The following is a 24,862-nucleotide window of genomic DNA, read 5'->3' as shown; positions in this document are numbered from 1 at the left end:
GTGTTCGTTTATATGCAAGTGTGTGTGTGTGTGTGTGTGTGTGTGTGTGTGTGTGTGTGTGTGTGTGTGTGTGTGTGTGTGTGTGTGTCCCTGAATTGTCAGATTTGCCCTGTCACACTGATAGAAAAACAAAAACACGGGAGTGACTTAAACCGCTTTTCGTTTCATTTATTAAAAGATCATCTTGGACAAAGAATGACAGCTTACTACACGAAGGGACAGGTCCGATTAAAATGTGATTACAAACTGGATTATTACCTGATTCTGGAGTTGCTGTTTGTGCAAAATAAATTGTGAACCAGGCTGTATTTATGTGGAATTCGGTGTGTCCTAACGCTTTATCCCACTGGTGACCTGGGTGGAATGGCTTTTCATCCACGGGCTAACCATTAAATAATATATCAATAGAATCGATGGCAGATTCAATAAATACAACGCTATATCTCTGAGCTACACACGTGACCCGGGTCCACGTGTCAGTCATTTCCTGCAGGTACGCGGGAGCGCGGGAAAGCAGCGAGGAAACGGCAGTGAGAGACAGTTCGACCTGCGAATGCGCGTAAGCTGCGAGTGTGTGAGGCTGAAACAGCAACAGACACGTTAACAGCAGACTGAAGAATAAAATGATCCACAGAAGTATAGTCCTGCGTGACCCCCCCGTGGGATTGGAGGCCCTCTCCTGCGTGACAGAGATCTTGTCTACTTCGCTGAGCCTCACTGAGTCCCACTTTTTGACATCAAAGTTGAGCACACGTCTACCGACGTCCAGGTTTTTCCGAGGGGGTGGCAGAGTCCCTCTGAAGACCCCCTGCGCCTCCCGGAACTCCTGCATGTGCTGCAGAAAGGACAGCGGGTCGGTGACGCTCCTGAAGGACTCGGCTTGGGTGAGCGCACGTCCGTGCTCCTCCATCACGGTGCTCAGTTTGGTGATCTCCGGGTCGTAGGTCTGCAACACCACCAGCTTCAGGGTTTCGAAATCGGAGAGGATCTCATTTTTTTTACATTCAAGGGAATTAATGGCTTTGTCGAAATAGTCTTTCACCACTGACGCGTCCTTCGTCAGCGCCTGGAGCGCGTTTTTCTTGCCGGATTGAAGCGTCTCCAGGCGGGAGAGAATATCTGCGCTCTTCCAATCCTCCACGGTGTGAAACAGCTCCTCAAACGCCTCCTTCTCCTGTTCGTACGCCTCCTCCAAAGAGGTGAATTTATGCCCCTGGTGGTCCTCTGTCGTTGCGCAAAACCCACAAATGAGTTTTAAGTCCGTGGAGCAAAATATATTAAGAGGCTGGCCGCAGTGCCGTTTACAGACAGACGTTTTGGGCATGACCATTATTTTGCTGTACTTCTCCACTATTCCCCGCAGTGAGTAGTTGATCTGCAGGCTGTTTGCGCCGTTATGAGGCGTCTCTTTGCGGCATGTCGGGCATTTGAAAGGTGTTCTGAAAGCGGGACCTCGGCTCCCTTCCAAGAGTCTCTCCAAGCATTTCTTGCAAAAGCTGTGTGAGCACAACAAAACCCTTGGGTCCTCGAAAAGACAGCAGCAGATCGGACAGGTAAGTTCTTCTTCGAGCTGGTCCATGGCATCCTGGAAACACATTACGCACACATCACATCGATCCTTTATTAGTTAGAAAAACCCAAACAAATCAGCAGGTTAACATCTGAAAAATACGCACCCCATTCTCAAAGGGATACTGCCTCAAGTAGCAGCACAAGCAAGGCAATAAATGACATAAGACAATCATGCAGGATCGCAAAGGATACAGATTTTTGCAGTCAGGTTCCAACTGTGTGCAGTATTCCCATCCTCAAACCCAGTTTCTGTCGCTTTACGTGCGTAAAGGCTTGGCAGGAGCTCAGTTTGTCCGCCTGACGGCAGGAACAGCCACTGTCACAAAATTAAAACCTTGTGCAAAGCCAAGCTGCATATTAGTCAAACCCATTAAATTCTTAACTAGGAGATCAAAAGGGTTTTTTTTTTTTTTTTTAGTTTTTTTTTTTTTTTATTCCCACATCCAAGAAAGGCGCTGTCTTCGCTGAGTAGAGCTCGAAATGATCGACCCTCAAAATAATCCAATGCGACAAATTATTGACAAAAGAGCTTTGCGTCAGCGTTGCTCCTGTTGGCAAGGTACTGAGGTAAGAGCTGTGACAGATTTTGCAAGGGCATAGTAACATGCAACAACTGGACCACAAGAATCACTCACCAGCGTCTGAGGCTCTCGGTGCAACGCAATCATGGCGCTTGTTGCTGTGCAGACTTCGCCCTTTCCGGGTAAAGAGTTAACCGTTTGCGAGCCGCACAAAAAATAAAACATGGACATTTCCTGTACTTAAGAAGCACTATTTTTCTATTTCTGTACTAAAACGTTATGAAAGTGATTTTTAAGCGTATATTTCTATTTTACACTCTCATATTATGGACAATCGGATGTGTGCGTTTTTCGCCCCAGGCTGGTAACATGTAGACGGTCCCTTATTGTCGGATGGGGGAGGGGCTGTTGCTATGCAAAACATTACAGCGTGAAAAACTGTCAACTAGGTTTTAATCCTCGCTTTGCGTCGTAGATTTTTATACTGGCCCAATTTTATATGCGTTTTTGAATGAATATAGGTTGTAAGTGAAAGCACCCTGCGACATCTACTGAATAAAAAAAAAAAAAAACCCGCAAACTTCACATGTGGCACACAGAAGACAAAGCTGTCAAACTTATGGACGCCGCTTACATCGTGAATCAGCGACGTTTTAATATCGATTTTATGTTTCATCCATCTGATCTCAATCCAATGTCAGGGGATGCTGTTCAACTATGAATTGCCCAGTCACCATTTGTTCATTAAAACATGACTATATTTTGTGAAACTCGCGTTATATGTTGGTGGTTATGTAACATCGATACCCAATAGTTACTTAGTCACGTGTATAAATTCTGACCTTGATTTTTCTTCCCTTGTTTCCATGCCATCAGGAGCAACTGCCTATCTTAGCCACTGTGATTGGATACAGTTGGGTAGCAGGGGCTGCTGTAGTTCCCAGGACTGTCGCTGGGTGTCGCTGTTCTGTTCGGGGACGTTTCATCAAGAAGCGCTCTTTGGTTCGCTGGAATGAGGTTGTTTCCGGATGTTGAGACGTTAATATCGGGGAAAGAATGGCAGCGATATTTACGTGTTGCCTAGGCTGTTGCGGGGATGGCGGATCGGGGCATATTCCCCTCAAAGAGATGCCCACCGTTCAGTTAGACACTCACCACATGGGTAACTAAGTTTGTCTGTGGATTTGTGACCTGACGTTCGTGTAGCTGATGTTTAAACTGGGTTGTGTTGTGGTTAGCTTGATGGTTGCTACTTCCGCTGCTAGCATTAGCTGAGCCCCCTTCATCAGTCGTTAGCTCAGGGTTACCCACAGCTATCTAACTTTTACTAATAGCTTCCTCTCAATACACTTGATACCAAACCATTCTAGTGTTTTAAACAGTTTATGGTTTCAGAATCAATCTCTTGATGTCTGCTTATCTTATTTCAATTTTAATTATAGTGCTGTTTTTGAAAAGGAAAACATCAGGTTTATAAAGCACTGTGTCTTAGCATGTAGTATTATAATATCAAATGTCTTTAACTTACAGCATTTTGAGTATTTTATGACTTACTCTTTTTTAATAACAGTTTGTGTCTCATGTAGTTTTCCATTTGTATTCTTAGATGTGTCTCTACCTCTTAACTTATTAAGACATCCACAAAGTAGCAGAGAGGAAAGCTTTTCTATCTTTAAAGTTATACTTATTGAACTCAATGTTTCATCAACTTCACTGAAAAGTCTATTCCCAGCCAGCTCCATCTGAAATCTTGCAAACTGGATTATAATTGGTGAACAAAACTAGCAGTGATGTTAAATCCTGCTTGTAGGTAGTCCTGCCCATCTTAAACGGATACAGTATTTTGTAGAAGTATTCCTACCCCTTGAACTTTTACACATTTTGTTACGTTGCAACCACAAACAAATGTCTTTTATTGGAATTGTATGTGAAAAACCAACACAAAGTGGCACACATTCATGAAGTACTAAGAAAATTGTACATGATTTTTTTTTTTTACAAATAAACTAAAAAGTGGGATGTATAAAAGTATTCAGCCCCCCCAGGTTGACTCTATTTCATCATTAGGTCAATATAGTATCGTTCAGCAATCATCTGGCAAACTTCTGAAGGCAATTCCTAACATTGAGACAACAGGGGGTTGAATACTTCAGCATACCGCACTTTGTGATGTTTTTATTTTTAAAATTTAAAATTATGTATCATTTTCTTTGTACTTCACAATTGTGTGACCCTTTGTGTTGGTATTTCACATAAAATTCCGATAAAATATGTTTGTGGCTGTAATGTGACAAAATGTGGAAAATGTTAAGGTGAACGCAGAGAACTTTTTCTGCAACGGGAGAGCTTGAAAGCTGTCATATGTGCAACATATATTTCTGTATTTTGAACAGAAGCAAAAAACATCCACAAAAAAAATTTAAGGAAGACTTTGTTTGATTTTAATTTATCTCATTTAAAGGAAGCTTTAAATTATTTAAATGAAATTTTTGTCTTCAAATACAACAATAATGTCACAAAAAAATTCCAGTTAACCAGATGGGTCTGTTGTGATGTTAACTGTTCATTACTGTAATCAATTGACAATTTTTAAAAAATTGTTGGCTACAAAATAATAAAATAATAAATGATCCATTTGAAAATGTTATCCCGGGCTATAGGAAATAGTTACAGGTGTGGGTCACTATTTACATTCGTTGTATAAATAAATAAACTGTTTCTCATAGAAGAAAAAAATGTAATGAGGAAGGCAACCTAAATAAATTTTATGAATTCAAGATGTATCCCTGCCTTTGTTTTGCAGGCACAGATGTTGTGATTGTAAAGAGCGGCCGGAGGATATGTGGCACTGGAGGCTGTCTGGCCAACGCTCCTCTGCACCAGAACAAAAGTTATTTTGAGTTTAAAATCCAGTCCACTGGTAAGCACTTGGCTTGTTGCTCCCGCCTTCTGTTCTTACCAGACTGGTGTATTCTGGTTCATTCCCAGCGGGAGCTGTTGATTTGACATGTTACCGTTTTAGACACTACGCCATCTTGAGACATAGTGGTTACTGATGGAATTCTGTTCAATAACAGAGTCAGTGAAAATGGAACGCACAAGCAGTTAGCTTTTTTTACTTTATGCAAAGCAATTTTATTATAGCTGTTTCTTATAGCATTCAGTTGCAAATGTGCATTTTGATCATTTTCGTCTTTGAGACTTTGCAGACACTCACTCTGTGCTTTGTGTTTAGGTGTATGGGGAATTGGTGTGGCAACGCAGAAAGTTAATCTTAACCAAGTGCCTATGGGCAGAGACATAAACAGCCTCGTCTTGAGGCATGATGGGTCAGTTTACCACAATAACGAAGAGAAGAACCGTCTACCTGCAAACAGCCTCCCTCAGGAGGGCGACATTGTGGTAAGAACAAAACGTATTTCACTTTGAATATCTAAACTTTGAATTATATGGGAAAGGTCGTGTGTTTCTTTGGAGGGTCCAGTGATTCATGTAGTGGCACTTTATTAACTGTAAAGTGTTACAGTAAAAACAATCCAGCAGATTGATATCTAATTAATGATGCATTTTCTCATTGGATGGAAGCACCATTTACTGAAGATATTATGCAGAGAAATTCAAACCGTCTCGATCCAGTCCACGACTAAAGGGCAGGACTAAAGGAAAGCGAAGAATGCTGTGGGAGAAAAGCATACACATACCTTGTTTTGTTTCTAAACTTTGTGGCTTTTCCAAGCTTTTCCTGTTCCTCCTATGAATAGAAAAGAGCAACAATGTTAATCTTCAATGGGCAACAAACTGACATTTTGAATAAGTGGATTATATGAACATATATATGAAGGTTTGAAGTTAAATTTGTTTAAATGTGTGGTCATATTTCCACCAAAATGTCAAAGATTAATTCCATTTTCTATGTTCCTCAGGGTATAACGTACGACCATGTGGAGCTGAATTTATATCTGAATGGAAAAAACATGCATTGTCCTGCCTCAGGGATCCGAGGAACTGTATACCCTGTCGTTTATGGTATGTTTATTTGTACGATTGATATTCTTCTAGTTTACCAAGAGTTCGTTCCTGTTATATAAGCATAGCGAAGTCCTGCTGGGGAGCCATTGTTGCTATTTTATTCCACTAGAGGGCTGTGTTTGTACATTTATACACCTCTTTGCTCATTTAGGGCTGTTGTGGGGTATCCAAGAAGGTTTTAAGTACATATCAGACTGCAGACAAATTCCTCACATCCAGTCATGAATGATGTGGACTTGTCCAAGCAGAATTTATCGTGAAAAGGGGCTGAACTCGCCCCGGAGACAGTCAAGTTTTATTCTGGTTAAAGGCTGCAGCATTTTATTTTACTCAACGGTTTATCTTTGGCCATTTTATTATTGTATTATTGTAATAGTTTTTTTTAAATAGTTGAAGTTTTCCAACGTTTTTCTAATGTGGATTTTATGTACAACAATGTCCACTTTCTATTATCTGTTCAGCATAGGTTCTGTTTCTCAGTGTATGCCTCAGGGTTTGTTTGAGAACTACTTTTTATGAGAGCTTTAGAGAGGCTGACGTGTCGAGTATCTCATAGGTCAGTGAACGACTTGATATTGAAATGAATGAGTAAGAAGATCAAGAAACAATATCACACAGCTGGTGAACAACATGAGGACGATTTATTTTATTGTGGGTGTTTGACTGAAGGCATTCAGATTGAGATTGACATTAGTACCAACTTTAGACACAAGTCAACTTTGTAGATTGAGAGGTTACGTTGTTGTACTGCCTTTGCAGAACATTTTGCACAATAAAGAAAATAATGTTAGCTATTCTTCATATTATTACTCCTAAAACAGAATAATCTCTCGTCATCATCTCACCACAACAATCTAATACTTTTTTTTTTTTAAAGTTAAACCTGTGGTGTGTGAACCGTCACTCATGATTTTCTTTCATGGTTTGGCATGTACACCACTATATATGATTTATTGGTGAAACTATACACATTTTTGCTTTGGTATTTGACTTTGTGTGTACATAATAACTTTATTGAGCAGCAAAAATGCACAAGTTAATTTTTAAAATTGTGCTAATTGGAAAATGCGTTTTAACATGTGAACATGTGTTTCCTGTCTTTTGTTCCAGTGGATGACAGCGCCATCCTAGACTGTCAGTTCAGTGACTTCTATCATACACCTCCACAAGGATATGAGAAGATTCTGTTTGAACAACAGATATTCTAAAGGAGCTCCTCATCCTCAGTACCTCTTTTCATCGTCATCCTCTTAGGTCTCATAGTAATCTCTGACTCTACAGTTTGACCTTGATTGCATAATACAGTCTGTGGCTTTAAAACTTGTCCCCTCCTTGTGGCTACTCTGTCTTGTTGCTGCTGCTCTGGATTTACTGTGGAGTATCCTTGAAGAAACAGGGATTTCTGGTCACCGGTCAACAATGATCGGCTGTTAGTATTGATGGAAAATTGTCACCCTGTTGTGTCATCTGTAATCACCTTCAAGTAACTGAAACACTCTCGATCATTTCTTAAAATATCAATTGTATGTAAATGCCAGAAGTAGATTTGGAGGTAAAAAGTCTCCTTTGTTACGGATAAGAAGCCATGTTTGTTGAAATTGCTTTATGTCCTTTTTTTTTTCTTCTTTAAATACGTAGCATCTTAAATGATACTTACATCCCAGCATATGCCCCCTATTTTTATTTATTTGAGCCACTGTTCAATATGACTTGTCCCTTTTATTTTGTCAAAGCTTGAGAGACCAGGAAGAGTTCTTAATGAAAGGTCACCTGTCATTGCTCACATGTTCATCAACAATATCCCTTGTGTTTTAATGTTGCCTTCTTGAATTGAAAATACAATCAAATACAGGGATATTGCTAAACATTTTAATTCATTTCACAGAGCTTTAAGTACAAACTCCAGTAGACCAGTGCATTTACAAGAGAACAGCCAGATGATCATTTTCACCCAACTCCCACACAAATTTTCTACCAAGTGAAATATTCCTAAAATGTCATACACTAGTATGTATTTCGATTATTTAAAAAAAAAAAATCTGAACAGTCTTTTAGTCTACCCACACGGTTCCAGTCTTGAAATCTGTAGTTGTATAATTTATTCTAAAGGTCAGATATGATAGTTTATGATGGTTGTCTCTGATTAGGATTATATGGTTAAAATTCTCAGTCTGTTGTGTTGTATTAGCATTGCATATCAGCTGCAGAAGTGTGACCGAAAACAAAAGCTTGTCTTTGTTTGCACTAATAATGTTATCCTACAAGCAAATCCAACGATTATTGATTCGCTATTAAAGTTTTGTGTTTGAAGGCATACTCTTTTTTTTTGTCGTTATTTTACGGCTGTCCGGCTTCGCAACTCACCTCTTCACGTTTGAGAACGACTGTCATGGCTGATAAGTGGAAGGTGATTTAAGTACTGTATTATTGCGTCGGGGAGGCCGTGAAACCAGAACAGCCCGCGTTAGCTCGCGGAGGATCCGTGAACTCCTCCCCTCACGCTGTTCTGCGTTCGCCTCCTCCCCCCTCTGTTGAGCCAGCAGCAGCGCGAGCTACCCTCACACGGAGGATACCCGTTAAGCCGGAGTTGAAGCTAAATCTCACACAGCCATGGCAGAAAACGCCGGCTTGGAGAACCACCGCATCAAGAGCTTTAAAAATAAGGGGCGTGATGTCGAGGTGAGACGATATACAACTACTAAAAGTGTGAATGACACGTACTGAATTGATTTAACGCAGAAAATAACAGTCTCCGGGCCTCATTCGGTAGCCTGGCCCCGGTACGGTAGCCTATTAGCAAGCTAGTGAGTGTCGGCTATCATGAATAGCTCGCCATCTGAAGTGATTATTGGCCTAGATCGATATCGATATATTTTCCTGTAAATATACGATTTGGGGACTCACTATCGGTTTGACGCCAGTTGCCTACTAGCCTTAAGTTTGTAATGTATGAGAAGAGAGGGTAATGTCGCAACTGGAACATGGTAATTGGGGATATTTAGGCAGGCGGTGGAGCTGTCAGCCGCTAGCTAACGGTAACTCGCTAAGTGGACGGACACCGGTCGGAAGCGAGGCTTGGCCTGGCCGGTATCATGAACTTGATAATTCTTATGCTCTACAGCCAGCTGACATTGAGTAATGCCAATGACAGGCTGCGAATGTCACATTAAATTTATCATAAATAGTAAAACATCGTCCTAGTTAGTGTGATCTAGATCCACCCTAATCAAACACTGCCCCTCCTTGATAGCTAGCCAGTGCTGACAAGCAAGTAGCTAGCATTCAATTCCAGATGAGCCCTGCTAAGCTGCGTTGCTAGCTAAGCCACCTCGTTTAACAGCAATGGCCTGATTACTTTATTTTTATGACTTATTTGACGACTGAAATTGAAATTGTATTAACTTAAAAAACCCCGTTAAGACATTTTTTACTGTTTGATTCTGATTCATCTGCGTGTCACACCCGGATAACGTTGAGCTAGTAGCATTACTATTTATAACCTGCTTTAACACTGTAAATGTTTTAGCTCACATTTCTTCATTTTTGTGTGTGTGTATTTTTTGTCCAGTAAACGTTCTAATAAAGTGAAGGATCTTTGTGGTGGCTTTAATAGTAATTCGTCATACAGAAACCAACACAGGTATACTGTGTGCTTCACTGGCAGGTCTTCAATCCTTGATATTGCAGCATCATTCAACTAACATGTCTAATTTTAAATATCTATGACAGCGTTTGTCTATAAAGCTCAATGACATTATGACCAAATCATTTGGCAAAAGCTGGTGTCGGACACGCTAGGGTAGGAGAAAGCCTACAGTGCTTTGGCAAAAGGAAGATGTCAGAATGATCTAGCTGATACGTAGTCTTGTTTAGATTATACAATTATACATTCCGTTGCTTATAAAAAAGTCCAACAGTTTTAGCAATATAAACGGAAATAAAGGTATTTATAAAAAATTCCCCTCAATCTTTACAGTTTTTCCTTCAGTTACCTAAAAGCATGGATTTATGCCCCATAGGTGATTGTTTTTAAGCTTGGGGTGTGTGTCAAGCACATGGCTACTATGACAGACCGACTTGACCAAGTGCGTTTTTTATGCTATTTTGGGGTTCTGGGTCCTCTTCCGAGCCTCCCCTGGAATGCTAGTTTTTCAAAATTGATGACTCAGACTGCAGCAGGAAAAAAAAAATCAGTTTCATGTGTGTAGCTCAATTATAGCCTATTGCTCTTTATGTGTTACATCATACATGAAGAGCAATATGCAAAGCAAAGTTCCTCCTAGTTTAGTTCCTAAATCTGTTGTTTTGGATGTTTTTGCATGTGCTTGTGGTTTATACTAATCAAGCATTTTTATCCTGAAATATCATATCTGTCCTTCAAGAACTGCAATTCTCAAAGTTTTGTTTTATTTTATTTTTTTGTATTGGCTCCAGCACTTCTTCAAGCTCCTGCAATTTTATCTTTGTGGATATGTGTTCTGTTTAACAGTTATTATTTAGGATACATCAACTATCAGAATAAGGCAGATATAAATGTACTGGGCTCTTTGATTGTCACAGATAATGTTGATAATTGCAACTGGATATTCTTCTTTAAAGAGGCATTTTTGTTTCAGTCAATGTACTGATATTATTGTTATTTTTCTGTAGTTTAGAGACAACTTTCTGCTCTGCAGTCTACTGAGTTATGACAGTCCCAGATTACGCAAGAGGCTATTTAGGAAGGCAATATGAACCTCTTCAAATAGTCACAAGATGTTAGTCCATCTCAAAGTGTTCAGGATGAAGTGGAAACCCACCAGACGCACAAACAGCCATTAGTTCGTCTTTTGGAGAGTACAAGATGAGCTTCCCTTCAAATGTATCGAGGGTGGTGCTTCTTTTTAGATTCAAACACACATTTTTCCTGAAATGAGAAAATGTAATTTACTGAGGTATGATATTTGGCCATTTTAGATCTTAATAGTATGCAAATTTTTAGTATGCAAATATAATAATATTAGCTTGTAAATAAGCAATGAAATTAAATAAAAATGCATATCCTTCACTCATGGTATTTTGTGAATTATATTGTTTTGTGATCAACATAAGAGACTTGTAAAAGGAAATGTGAATATTATTCCACCAGATTAAGTGTTTTATTTTCTACAAAAACCAAAATTAGTGTCATCCATCATTGACTGTCTTTTTGTTTCTTTGTTGCAGACTATGAGAAGGCATCGAAATGAGGTTACGGTTGAGTTGAGAAAGGTGAGAAAGTTGCACCATCTCTCTGTCCACACACACAAATGTACATATTCACAAAAACTTAGTCCCAGTGGTATGAATCTGCCTCACCTGCCAAGCCAGTGGATTTAGATGTATTAAGTAAGTTTTAGACAACAATTCTATGATTAGAGCCAAGAGGCAGCAGTTGCAAAATTAATGCAATGAAATGAAAAACAATTAAAATCAGAAACAAAAAATTTCACACGTGAACATTTCAAATTTTTAGTATTGTTCAACACCTTGTTTTCATTCATCTTCTAACGCTGGTTCCGCTGTCGTGGGGAGCTGTTGCCTATCCCACTGAGGGTGTGAGGCGGGAGACCTAGTCTTCTATGGTGTAACTTTGTAAAGAGAAGTTTTTAAACTTAAATTGCATTGAATTTTACATTATATTTACTGAGAGCAGGCAAATGTAGCAGTGTTACTGTGTAATAGGTGGTATACTGTTGGCAGTTGAGGCAATTATTTTTCAAAATCCAAAATCACTGTCTTTGTAGCAGATTTTCTTGTATGTTTTAAAAAGCATCTTATATAACATGTTTACTATTCAAAATAATGCCATATTTAGAGTATCTTGTCACAATGAGGAAAAAGCTACTAGTGTTTCAGTGGGCTGCTGTTGTCTGGATTACTTGGACCAAATATTTTTCATGTTTTTGATGTTTTGGACCATTTTACACCAAAACACAAAGCTGAAATCAGGGCTAGAACTGAGTTCAGCATTAATTTGAAGATACTTACCTCTGCAGAAGAAATTGTTGCTGTATTTAGTGCTTGGCTGAGCCTTTATTTTACTTGCTATCTATTATGAAGAGTATGACTTTTAGAATCACAACTTGATATTGATCTACAATTAAACCAGTGCGTTGAATTGCTGTTACTCCAGGGGTAGCTTTAAAACACATTTTGAATTTTGAATTGTGCAGCTGCTGCTCATGATGACATTTGTAAAGATATTTGATGCATTCCTTTTGCTCCTACCATCATCAGTAACCTCATCAGTGAACTGGAAAGCCACTGGCTGCTATGCATGTCAACACATTAACACCACCAACATGTGTCACAGCTGATGTGGAATGCTGTGAAACACACGTTCCTCTGATTGTAATTCCTTCAGTCATACTTGTATGGTGGACCTTTGTTGCTTTTTTAAAAAAAATGACACTTTGGACACTTAAGAATTGATTTAATCTGGTGTTATTTGTCTTGAATATTAACAAATACTTGAACTCTGCCTGGGGTTGTACGTATTGTCAAGAATATTTTAGGTTATTGGTATTGGTTAAATTCTGACAAACCGTGGTCTCATCCTACAGAAGGCCATTAAGTCACTGATTGTGATCCTTTTCACCTATTCCATTTTGGTCATTAATATTCACTGAGCTGCGACCTGTAAAAAGTTAATGTTGCATAAGATGTTAGACAATTTTCCACCAATTCTGATACAATGAAAGGTGAGCTATTAAAAATCAGCATGTGATGTGGTAATCTCTGGGAGCATCTTCATCATTTCTGTAAAACTAAAGTAAACTAATAATCTCCAGAGTTGGAGCTGAGTTGATATGGTGCTTACCGGTATATGTTTTTTCTAGTTAGAAATGTAGAAAGTGAAAACTGTCTTTGAACTGGGCTTCAGCATTCCATTTTCAGTCGTACTCCAGATGCTGCCTGGTAATGTCTGCTTTAGCACCTTAGTTCTAGTTGTGAGTTGGAGTAATTTGTCTTGGGTGGAAATCATTCAGATAAACCACACTGTCGTCAGAGAAAGTAGTTTTAATTGAAAATGATGTCTTTAAGGATTTATCACATTGTAATAACAGCTGAGTTTCAAGAATTTTGAGGTTTTGCATTGCTTTTCTGTAGTACTTTGTAATGCTAGTTTTGTTATACCTCCTTTACTCCCTTATGTCAGTTAGTTTGCATTCTCATAGTTGAGAACTGACTAATCTGTAATAAATTGACAGTCTCTGGGTGTATATTATTTCTTTATTTGTAAGTTTTACAACAAAGCTGCATGATTAATCATTATAAAACAGAAATCTTGATTCTCATGTACATAAAATGTTATTTGTAAATGAGAAAGATTTTCTGTATTTTATTTCAGAAGTTGCATGACAAACTGCTGTCAATATATATGTATGTTGTTGTCTTAGCTTAGTCTTTAGAAACAATCAAAGCCAAAATGGTGCCAACAGACATTTCCCACACCAGTTCCAGCAAAACAAGGAGGTTCACATTAAGTAAGAGAAAATGTGATCCCTGAGGATGTCTAGTGTTGCATGTTTCATGAGGGGAGACTGTCCTCCAGTTAATCACACAGATAGTTTTGTTCTCACACATAAAATTGTAATAATGTCACTGTGTTGATAAGTGGCTGAATGGGAAACGCTGTGATGATAAAACGCCTCCATTACTCTTATCTGTCTTTGTTGAATCATGTGATATTCAGAGTTATTCCTCTTAGTCTCCTGGAATAGGAAAAACTCATGTAGATAAGGGAGGAAGAGGGTGCCAGACTTGAAATTGGAGAAATTAACTTGGCCTTAGCCAAGTATTTGCTGTGTTTTTGCATAGCCTGATACTGTGTAAAGAACATTGTTTAAATCATGTAAGTGCAGGGCTCGAAATTAACTTTTTCTTGGTAGCACTGGTGCTCCCAAATTTAGAAGTTAGTAGCACCAGCAAAGACTTTAGGAGCACCTACCCAAAAGCAAGGCAGTGACAGAGCGATTTAGACCGCTCCGTACATCTCTGTTCCGCGCGCTCTCATTGTTACCTGGCAGGACCGCAGGAGCGCGGTCTCACAAAAAAAGGCGCACCAGATTTTTTTCCCTAATCGCACCGGTGCTCCCAAATATATTTAATAGTCGCACTGATAAAAATTTTGGCGCATATGCAACCAAAAATTGGCGTAATTTGGAGCCCTGAAGTGTGTATTCAATATACAGTATTTAGAAGTTAACATTCATATAATGGGCAGATTCCCTTACAAAGACATGATTTTGTGTACGGTATGGTTATTCCTTTAGATGCATCTTTGGTGCATCTTTTTCCTCTAGAGAAAGCCTGATATTACTCACAAGCTAGTGAGTAGAGCTGCAGAACGATCAGCAGACAGCTGGAGAATGAACGGTCTTAAAACACAGAACATGAAGCTGAGGTTCTCTCTAGTCTGGCACATTCTGTTGAGCAGGATCAGAGCAACAAGAACCCCACCAGTAGCTGATTAGTCATCAGTGACGCACATCAGCATGATGCACAAGAATGTAGGGCACGGGAATCTCCTCCTACCACTGACTGGTGTGCCCTTGGTGTCAGTGTATGCATGTGTGTTTGTGTTTTGGGGGAGGGGTGCGCTAAATATTTTAAGGTTAAATCCACTTTGTTTGAAATATAAATTCATGTTAGCTTTGCGGGCCAGCTTGCAGGTTCTCTCATTTAACTAGATAGTTATGTAGGATGTCTTCTAAGAAGCCTACACTGCTTTAGTTTAGGGATACACCGGGCTTTTAAAGAGGTGCTTAGATTACTTTGACTTTATGAAGGAATTAATGAACTTTTTCATTTTCTTTCCTGCCTTTTTTTAAAATTCAGAACAAACGAGATGAACATCTACTGAAGAAGAGAAACGTCCCACAGGAGGAGAGTCTAGAGGATTCTGATGTTGACTTAGACTTCAAAGGAGTAAGTATGGGTGTGTGCCTGAGTGAGAGAGGTGGTCAGTCTGGGATGTCTGGATAACGTGTCAGAAGGGTCAAGTCTTATGGCTACGATCATTTTGAACCGTGTGTATAAAACAGAAACAGGATTTCAACAATTTTAGGTGGATGAAGGTGTCATGACTTGATTGGAGTCCCCTCGGCTTTACCAAAATCATTCATAATGCTTATAAAAACGTCACAATGTTGCCCTGCAATCAAGTCTATTTGTCAATTATTATTTGACACTAAAGGATCAATAGGTCAAAATTCTTAAGAAAAAAAGGTTTACTTTTCCTAGAAAACGACTGATAGACAAAAACTTTCCAAGAGTCTTGTTATTCGATGGATTTCTTCCTGTGGTCATGAAATATTTTAGTGCTGTGCACAGTTTAGCCATTTGCTGTTTAGAAAGGTGTGACTATGAACACTAGTGTTGATGCACATTTCTGTTTTTGCAGCAAAACGTCACACTTGATGCCATCTTACAGGTGAGTTCACATTCTCAGGTAGTCCTTTGTACATGAATTTAGCAGCTGATGATGCTCTGTTAACATGATGGCTTTCCTCCTTGTCGCTGCAGAATGCTACCAGTGATAATGCAGTCATCCAGCTCAGTGCTGTACAGGCAGCCAGGTGAGGACCTTACAGAATGCGCAATTACACCAGCTGCTGTTTCTAAATGACGTTGAGAAGTATTTTTTTCTTTCTTTTCTGCCCGTTATCAGAAAACTGCTCTCGAGTGACAGAAACCCCCCCATCGATGACTTGATAAAGTCCGGGATCCTGCCCACTTTAGTCAAATGTCTGGAGAGAGATGACAAGTAAGTTTTCTTCCAAATTCCATTTGTGTTTACCTCCAGTGTTACTTTTCTCTGACACAATGAACTAAGTGTTCTGGTTGTTAAGAGTGCAGACTGCTGTGATGGATTACTGACTCCGCTACATCAAATCTCTCCAGCAACAGAGGCTTTGCGCGTGAGAGTGTGTGCATTTCCATGTCTACACGTGAGAGTGTGTGGAGGCATGCAGGGCAGTTAGCCGAGCTTCTCAGTCCAGGACATGCCAAATATAACAGCATTCCTGTCCCTCAGAGTTCCCCAATTCCCAGGACCTTGTGTTCGCTGAGGGGGAGAATGAATAGTTGGGGTGGAAGGACTTATGAGGATGAAGTTGTAAAGATTGTCCCAGGGCAACCAACAAAGGCTAGTATGACATGATAACACAGAACCCCTGGTTATATTGATCATTTCTGTCAGTTTGTGCACCATCGGGCGGAAATAATTCTTTTCTAAATTGCCATTATGGCAGAAGGCCAAAACGACTCAGCCTGGTAGTGAGGCACAGGATTGCCATTTACTTCATAAAAAATACAATTTAGGGTTTTCAAACGAAGCATGTGCATGCATGATACAGCTGCAGAGTCTCTTTTTACATTACAAAGACTACTGCAACCTGTTTTACCTCCCAGTCAAAGCTAAAGGAACCAGTAAGAATTGCAGATCATCATTTGTGGCCTGACAATGTATAAACAGGGTGGGGTAGCCAGACTTACAGCCCTTTGCCATGATCTGCCAGTATTTGACCTATGGGATGTGTGAGGATCAATCGCAGCTGTTTGACTTCTAATATTGTGTGTTTAGGAAGCAGTGCTTGAAGTCCCCTTTCTGCCTCGACGAACATGCTTTTGGTTCAAATGCTTTTGAGAAACATTGGTCTAAAAAGTAATTTTTGCCAGTAAATAGACTCTACCGGTAATAACGCCTTTCTAATCTGACTGAACACTCAGAAGTACTCGACAACACTAGTCAGCATTCACCCACACACACACTCACACATTCAGACAGCGGTGGCAGAGGCAACCATAAAAGCCAACACCTGTTCATCAGGAATGATAACCATCATGTAGCCTGCAGGGGCCAGTAATCAGGTGCCTGGGAGGCATCTCAAAGTTGACGTCTATATTGATTGATGGAAATTCAGGTAGTTTTCACATCACTATTGTTTCACTCTACTGCTCTCGCAACTCTCTCTTTATTTATTTTTTAAACTCCTAACCACTACTGTTCTCTTTCCCAACAGCCCATCTCTTCAGTTTGAGGCAGCTTGGGCTCTGACCAATATCGCTTCTGGGACATCAGCACAGACTCAGGCTGTGGTTAAATCCAGTAGGTTGACCCCACATTCTGTCTGACCCTTGCAGTCCTTTTCTGTCCTGTCTGCATTCTGCTGAGCTTGCACATTTGTTTGTTTTTTAATGCAGTGGGGCATTTGGTCACACACATACAGAGACACACACACAAATATTTTGATTATGTTTTTAGTAGATGTCTTTACACTTTCATTTTGGAAAAGAAAATTGAGGGTGAAGACATGAAACAAGTCAGTACCGAATTGAGGGACGATGCTCATCTGAAAGTTTAGACAAAAAGTTGTTAAAGGTATTGAAATTCAATAACTTTTTTTGTTTTCAGATTAAAATAATCTAAAAGAATTGATTAGCTCAAAGTAAATGGAAAATAAACATTTCTATGCACATAATTGTTGTCGCTTTTGCTTCATTTTTTCAAGCTGTTAACATTTTTCTCTCTGAAATACACTCTGGGATTCATTTCATGGTGTCATTGTTGAAGCCCCTACTTTACATTTCTGGAGTTAGAACACAGACACTTGAATGAGATGTGAATTTGTGTTTCTTTTGTTTGCCGGTGAATGTAACCAGGCAACAGAGCTCTTTAACTGGATTTGCACATTATACCACCTTTGTCACATTTGTGATATGTTTCCAGATGCCGTGCCCCTGTTCTTGAGACTGCTACAATCTCACCACCAGAACGTATGTGAACAGGCCGTATGGGCCTTAGGAAACATTATAGGTGAGTAGGAGGTCATATTGAAGGGTGCATATTGGAAGCACCTCGTCAGAGTTGTGTTGACCTTCGCCCCCCTGCCTATCCAGGTGATGGTCCACAGTGCAGAGACTATGTCATCTCCCTGGGTGTGGTCAAGCCACTACTCTCGTTCATCAACCCATCAATCCCCATCACCTTCCTCCGCAATGTTACTTGGGTCATTGTTAACCTCTGCCGCAACAAGGATCCACCACCGCCCATGGAGACTGTGCAAGAGGTGTGTGTGTGCGTGCATGAGACACCACATGAACATGTAGGACCGACTGACTCACTGCAGGCTGAGTCACAGAGGGTTTTTGCAGCATCTCTTCTGCAGTCACGTCCGCTAACTTTGAGTTCTTTGAGCAATGTCTGAAGTCTGGTGTGGACAGCTGTTCCACTTGAGATTTTTTAGCTTTTCACACTGCCCTGCGTGAAGCTCTCCTGTATTCAACCCACTCACAACCCACTTCTCTTTTCCTGCAGATTTTGCCCGCCCTATGTGTGCTAATATATCACACAGACATAAATGTAAGTATGAGGATGCTGACGGATTGTCAGACATTTTAATTTATGGACTTTTTTGGATTTGTGAATAAGGTTGACTTGTTTTGCTACATTTTAATTTCTGTTCATGGTGTCATGTGTCTGTTTAGATCTTAGTAGACACAGTGTGGGCCCTGTCCTATCTGACAGACGGGGGCAATGAGCAGATCCAAATGGTCATTGACTCTGGAGTTGTTCCGTTTCTTGTGCCTCTCCTCAGCCACCAGGAGGTTAAAGTTCAGGTGAGACTTTCCTGTTGCTCAGAGTCAGATGGGCATTTCAGGACAAAATCAATGACTGAATTAATTGTTAATAATCGAGCATTTCAAGAGTTTTTCCCCTCATCCTCACTGGTCTCGTTTTTCTTCAAACTGCAGACGGCAGCTTTGAGGGCGGTGGGTAACATTGTGACAGGGACAGACGAACAGACACAAGTTGTCCTCAATTGTGATGTCCTCTCACACTTCTCCAACCTGCTCACACACCCTAAAGAAAAGATCAATAAGGTATTGTTACTTTTGTGCTTTATTTTGCTGTGTGTGGTGTGTGTGCACTTGCAGGAAGTCCTCAACTTACTAGTATTTGACTTACGAACATCCGTAGACACAAACGCGTGCCGCCGTATCCGACTACTGTCCTGCTGTTCCACTTTCTACAACCAAGAAACACCGCTGCTTTCACTCAGCTTCCACACTCGTGTCCCCCTCTTGTTATCGTCTGTTGTTGTGCAGTGGTTGTGATTCTGCGTTGTGTACCCCCGTAAGCAGCAGCTTCTTAATCACTCACAGTGGAAGTGCTTTTTTTTTCCTCTCCAAAATAAAAGCGTATGCTTACTCTGCCCAAAACTGACCCGTTCATCATACAGCGCAACAACGCACCACAGCCACAGTTGTCTCCGTGCATCTCAGAGCGTCAGGATTTGTACATTGGATATTTTACTGTTAATCATGGATGATAAAGGCAAGTGATGATAGTGGTAGTAGTGAAGATCTCTACTATCAACTAACCCCCCCCCCCCCGGCTCTCCATTCATTCAACTTCTTCCGCTTCATCCGCTGTGGCGGGTCACGTGGGGCTGGAGCCTATCCCAGCTGACGGCATGAGGCAGGGGTGCGACGCCAGTGCACCGCGGAGCCACACATAGACATACAAACACACACGCACACACTTACACCTACGATCAATTTGGGACCGGCCAATTAACCTGAAGCCCATGTTTTTAGAGAACCCACGCAGACGAGGGGGAGAACATGCGAACTCCGCACAGAGCAGGACTCGAACCCGGAACCGCCTTTAATTATTAAATATGTATAATGTGCATGTGTGTGTGTGTACACATGCTGTATATAAACCATATGTTCAAAGTATTTGGTCTGATCTCTGAATATTGAGGGAGGATATTTGCTTCATTCTGTTCATGAGCTCAATGATTACATGATGTAACGTAGGAGTGGAGAAATTCCTTCACATTCTGAAAGAATTTCTGTGTCGGTGTTGACGACTGTTCTCTGGTCTGTTTGCAGGAAGCAGTCTGGTTCCTGTCCAACATTACAGCTGGGAATCAGCAGCAGGTCCAAGCTGTGATCGATGCTGGACTGATTCCTATGATTATTCACCAGCTGGCTAAGGTTTGTGTGTGTAGACGGGGAGGAAATTGATTTAGCTCTACTTCTTTTCTGTCAGTTTTTCTTTTGGCAATGGAATGGTGTCTACCTTTAAATTTGGAGAACAACATAATGTTAGCATTAATTGTATGTTTTCATTTGCACAGACATATTCTGTTTTTGTAGCCAGACAAACCAAACAACTTGGGAGAAACGAATTGAGTGCCAAGATTCTTTTGTGTGCCTTGGCATTTTGCTGCCGTAAATAAGCTTGGCTGCGTGTAGATTTGTGTGACAGCCTGTGTCTCTACAGGGGGATTTTGGCACTCAGAAGGAGGCAGCATGGGCCATCAGTAACCTAACCATCAGTGGGAGGAAAGACCAGGTGAGCCGGGTGTTGGGAGCAATGATAGAAATCTAGAACCTGATTCACTTCAGTTATTGATATGAGGACTGTGATTTTTGGTTAGAGATAACTGATGCCTTGCAAAAAATGTCTCATCATTTCAATATTTCACTGTTTCACAATTTTTAAGCATTTGTACCCTGTTATTAAACGATGAAAATAGGCAATGTTGTTTAAATGTGAAGGAGTAAAGTGACCAAACTTGTAACCATGACCTTATGTTGTAATCAAGTATGGATGTGGTGTGTATGTGTGGGTTTGTGTAGGTGGAGTTCCTGGTGGAGCAGAATGTCATCCCTCCGTTCTGTAGCCTGCTGTCGGTGAAGGATTCACAGGTGGTGCAGGTGGTCCTGGATGGCCTGAAGAACATCCTCATCATGGCAGGAGACGAGGCCAGCACCATTGCAGAGATCATTGAGGAGTGTGGAGGTGTGTGTGCAGCTGAAGATTGGCTTATATTATCTGTAGTAGGTTATGCTGTCTACTTTAAAGAAGTGAAGTTACATTGTGTTCTTGGGTTTTCAGGGTTGGAGAAGATAGAGAATCTACAGCAGCACGAGAATGAGGATATCTACAAATTAGCCTTTGAGATTATTGATCAATACTTTTCAGGAGATGATGTAAGTTTTCCAGTGATTTACCACTTTCATGAGTTACCCAATCATTAACTTCCTCCGCTGTGACCTCACTTTAATCTGTCCTCAACAGATTGATGAAGATCCCAGCTTGATCCCTGATTCCAATCAAGGAGGGACCTTCAATTTTGATCCAGCTTCCAACATGCAATCAAAAGAGTTTAATTTCTAAACGCCAGGATGTTTGGTTCAACCAGCTGCACGGGTACTCTGTATCACTCCAGACATTCACCCATCTCTTCTCCCACCTGGCAACCTGGTACAGAAGGATTCACTTAGCATTTTTTCAGCATGGAAACTCAACACTGAAGGATTAACCAACCCACGCCTCTGCACTGCGGGGGGCCTTTTTTAATTATTTTTATTTTTTTTCCCCTTTTCTTTTGTTTTAAATGGTCATCCTTCACCGAACATGACAATAGAGTGCTGGCCATTCAACAGGCGTCATCACCTCGGTCAGCGCTTCACAATATCCCATAAAAGATTAATGCCAAATGTCAAGTCTTTATAAAAACAAAAACACAAGCACACTCTCAGTCACAACATAAACACACTTTTTGACACTTAAAACCTGTGTGCATACTTCTGTTTGAAGCCATCATATCACTTGTGGGGAAGAAAATACTGCTGTTTGTTGTGGTTTATTTTTGTGCTTTCCCTCCCCTGGATTGTCCTCTGATGTTCACTTATGTGCACGCACACTAACACAAGTTCACACATTAACACACTTAGTCACGAGGATTCCCAAAATGGCTGGGCACCCCCAGTAACCCTCTCTCAACCAGTTTAAAGAGTTAATCCCAGAGGTAAGCCATGATCAATTACGGTCCCCCACTGCCCTCCCAGGGGACTCCTGGGGCAGGTGGAGGGGTGAAAGGGCTCTTAGGTGACAAGAGGACTCCGTGACAAACGAACTGATGGAACTTTTGATTCAATGATGTCACAACAATGTGACCGGTCGAATTATCAAACACGGTGTGTAAGAAAAATCATCAAAAATGTGAAGAAAATGCCATAATTTTTTGTTTTTCAATACACAGTTCTTTCAGACCTGCTACCGGCCTGCTTGTGTTTCAGCAGAGTGACAGTAGTGTGTTAGTAGAGATGTGAACACCTGTCATGGGAAGAAGCACCTTTTTTGGCAAAGGCACAAAGACTTAAGAGAAGAGGAGCGTGTCAGCTGTAGCTTTACCCCCCCCCCCCGTACAGGACGTCCATTTCTGCAGCAGGAAGCTCGTTCATGTCCTGTGATCCAGCGAAGGTTTTTCTTTTTTTTGTTTGTTTCCTTGGGACTGCCCTGCAATGTGAAACTTGGAAAGGGGGGTTTTAAGAAAAAGTTGAACTCAAAAATCAGCCTGAATTTCTCATCCGACCTTCAGCTTATTTTAATTCTTTTAAATTCAGTTTGGAAATAAATATTTTACGTTCACGTCCCGGCTTCACGGCTTCTTCTGGTTGGGCCTGTGAAGCTCCACATGCCTTTTGTTTTTCCTTTTCTTCAGTCTTATGCACTTGTCTGAGAGGCATATTGATGTCTGCCTACAGAAAGGGACCTACAGTAAACTCGTTGAAGACTAAACTCGAAGTCTTGAGATTTGAGTTCAGGTCCTGACTTTTACAGTACTTACCTACCTTTGAAGAGGTCACATGTCATCACTAAATTTGAATAACTGTACAAAAATGTGATGTGTATCTCTCCTTGCCGTATAATGAATATATGAATTTATTTACATAACGCCTGTACAAAGCTGCTGCAGCTGACAGTTATTGGATGGACGATCAACTGACTGTCAAAGATGGCTGAGGAGGGGTTTTCTTTTTGGAGCAATATTTCTTTGTCTCATTGTTTTATTTTTGACTTGCATATGTATTGTGATGACATGCAGATAATTGGAACTTGCTTTTTTTTTTTTTTTTTCCCTCCTCCTTTCTTCCCCTCTTCATAGTGGTGACGGGATGTTCAAAATGTACCGTCCCATGTCCCAGCTGTGCGGGTACAGGTTCAATGTGTTTAGACTGTGAACCCGACCCTAGCCCTGTTCTCAAAGACTTTATGATCCTCTGGTTGGCTGCTAACTACTGAGAGGGGGTCGGAGCGGGTGGGTGTAATGGGACTGTTTTAAATATTGGGTGGGGTTGTTATGAGCAGCCCAGGCTTGTTTTTGGGACTAGCTGTTTATTACTGATCAAAACTATCAGGAGGGTGTACAGTCAAGATCTAGCAGACTAGACCGAGCCACTTTAAAGATTTACAATTTTGTTGCCTTGTATCCAAATTGGATACAAGCTTATGTTTGTTGCAGGATTTTTACTTGCTAATGAAAAGTTGTTTTAAATAAAATATTAGGAGAAAAGCAACAGACAGCGTTTTGGCCTCTGATTGTTTATATCTTTTTATAAAATTTAGATTAAATTCTTCTCTTTAAGGTGGCTCATTGATGCTTTCAACTCTTGTGCATATTAAAGACAAGAATTAGTTGAAAATCATTGTGCCTTTTGTTTTTCATTTCAACTGAAACTAGGTTTATTCAGTAGGACAGATTATTTGAGCAATGGGAGATGTGACTACAGACAGTAATGTTATCTCCCTATTGGTTGGAGTTTGTCAATGGAATGGTCCGTGCTGCTCTCTGCTGTTGAGAGTAACTTCTCCACCTTCAATCTTACTCACCAAACATTGTAAAACACAGCTCATCCTCATTACTCCTTTCGCCTGAACATCACACATCAACGCCATATTTCAATCAGGGGATTTTGATCTAATTTCCGCTCATCTCACCCTCAGGACATTATCTGTGTTTCTGATCCTAACCAAAATAAACTTGCTGTTCTGCCGTCGTTTCTGCAAGTGTTGTGATTCACACATGAAGTAACTTTTAGTCCAGTTGAAGTTGTGTGATAGTGGAAGTGAACTGTTATCTGTGAGTTATACCCCTGACTTGATTGTCCACACCATCGCTTCCTCTCTTGCTGCTATCATGCTTCTGTAGCACACCCTTAACATCGCAGGTGAAGATGCGAAAGTCACACAATGGTTCGCCTGACAACATAGGAATCATTCGGTCACTGTACAGGTGGTACCTGAGGATCGCCCATTACAGTTTGACACACGTGGTCCAAACGAATAACAACCCTAACCGTCTCAGAACAAGACGCTGCTCTACGGCTTCTGTCAATATAAAGTAATTACCTGGATCTTTATACAGGAATGTTTTTCTCCAAACCGTGAAGTGTGACATCATTGCTCTTTTAAATGTTGGCTGCAGGTGTTTTCACTGGTTTTAGTGGGAAACTTTGCATATTTATCACCATCAGAGTGTACTGCAAGACTGAAGTGTAATTTGTAGTATAGGAAATATTTGCAGTCTTCCTTCACAGACATTTTGGAGTCTTTCAAAAAATCCCAAAGTAGGTTTGGTCTCTGATTCCATCACTCAAGGTACAGTATCATTGTTGACAAGCCAATACGTAAAGCCAATCTGCTGTGGCTGGGACAGTGTTTGACTGATGGGACAGTTGCATGGGTAGATTGTGCCAAATTAACACTATATAATGTGCTGGTTATGAACTTATAAACACAAAAACGTATGCAATATTGCATAAGGTAATAATTTGGAGCACCTAGTAGTTACATAGTGTTGCTCATCATGAACTGTTACACGCTCTGAATGATGTCATCAAACCACCACGAG

General features: G+C 40.6%; 3 protein-coding genes across 5 annotated transcripts; 2 read left to right on the top strand and 1 right to left on the bottom strand.

Annotated features, from left to right (window-relative positions):
• Positions 1 to 143: 143 nt before the first annotated feature.
• trim13 (tripartite motif containing 13) lies at positions 144 to 2,274 on the bottom strand. Of its 2 annotated transcripts, none has more exons than XM_068329224.1 (2): positions 2,208 to 2,274; positions 144 to 1,585 (listed from the first exon to the last, which is right to left on the bottom strand). In XM_068329224.1, exons 1-2 carry the CDS (start codon positions 2,238 to 2,240, stop codon positions 383 to 385), a joined length of 1,236 nt encoding a protein of 411 aa, XP_068185325.1. In that variant the 5' UTR covers positions 2,241 to 2,274; the 3' UTR covers positions 144 to 382. The 2 variants fall into 2 exon arrangements, with proteins under 2 accessions (XP_068185325.1, XP_068185326.1); XM_068329225.1 differs by lacking the exon at positions 2,208 to 2,274 and adding an exon at positions 1,677 to 2,201.
• Positions 2,275 to 3,098: 824 nt separating this feature from the next.
• On the top strand, positions 3,099 to 8,436 carry spryd7b (SPRY domain containing 7b). The gene is made up of 5 exons (XM_068329415.1): positions 3,099 to 3,255; positions 4,897 to 5,013; positions 5,329 to 5,495; positions 6,017 to 6,119; positions 7,233 to 8,436. Exons 1-5 carry the CDS (start codon positions 3,150 to 3,152, stop codon positions 7,328 to 7,330), a joined length of 591 nt encoding a protein of 196 aa, XP_068185516.1. The 5' UTR covers positions 3,099 to 3,149; the 3' UTR covers positions 7,331 to 8,436.
• Positions 8,437 to 8,660: 224 nt separating this feature from the next.
• kpna3 (karyopherin alpha 3 (importin alpha 4)) lies at positions 8,661 to 24,015 on the top strand. Of its 2 annotated transcripts, XM_068329317.1 has the most exons (17): positions 8,661 to 8,801; positions 11,328 to 11,372; positions 14,985 to 15,074; positions 15,550 to 15,579; positions 15,672 to 15,724; positions 15,817 to 15,912; positions 17,171 to 17,256; positions 17,878 to 17,964; positions 18,048 to 18,217; positions 18,466 to 18,510; positions 18,636 to 18,767; positions 18,903 to 19,031; positions 20,049 to 20,153; positions 20,443 to 20,514; positions 20,802 to 20,964; positions 21,061 to 21,155; positions 21,244 to 24,015. In XM_068329317.1, exons 1-17 carry the CDS (start codon positions 8,733 to 8,735, stop codon positions 21,340 to 21,342), a joined length of 1,566 nt encoding a protein of 521 aa, XP_068185418.1. In that variant the 5' UTR covers positions 8,661 to 8,732; the 3' UTR covers positions 21,343 to 24,015. The 2 variants fall into 2 exon arrangements, 1 of the variants encoding a protein (XP_068185418.1); XR_011037684.1 differs by lacking the exon at positions 21,244 to 24,015 and having other exon boundaries at positions 20,768 to 20,964.
• The last annotated feature ends 847 nt before the right edge of the window (positions 24,016 to 24,862 follow it).

Source organism: Antennarius striatus, chromosome 12 (assembly GCF_040054535.1).
Source record: "Antennarius striatus isolate MH-2024 chromosome 12, ASM4005453v1, whole genome shotgun sequence".
Classification (NCBI taxonomy): domain Eukaryota; kingdom Metazoa; phylum Chordata; class Actinopteri; order Lophiiformes; family Antennariidae; genus Antennarius; species Antennarius striatus.
This window is presented reverse-complemented; position numbering and strand designations above follow the sequence as displayed.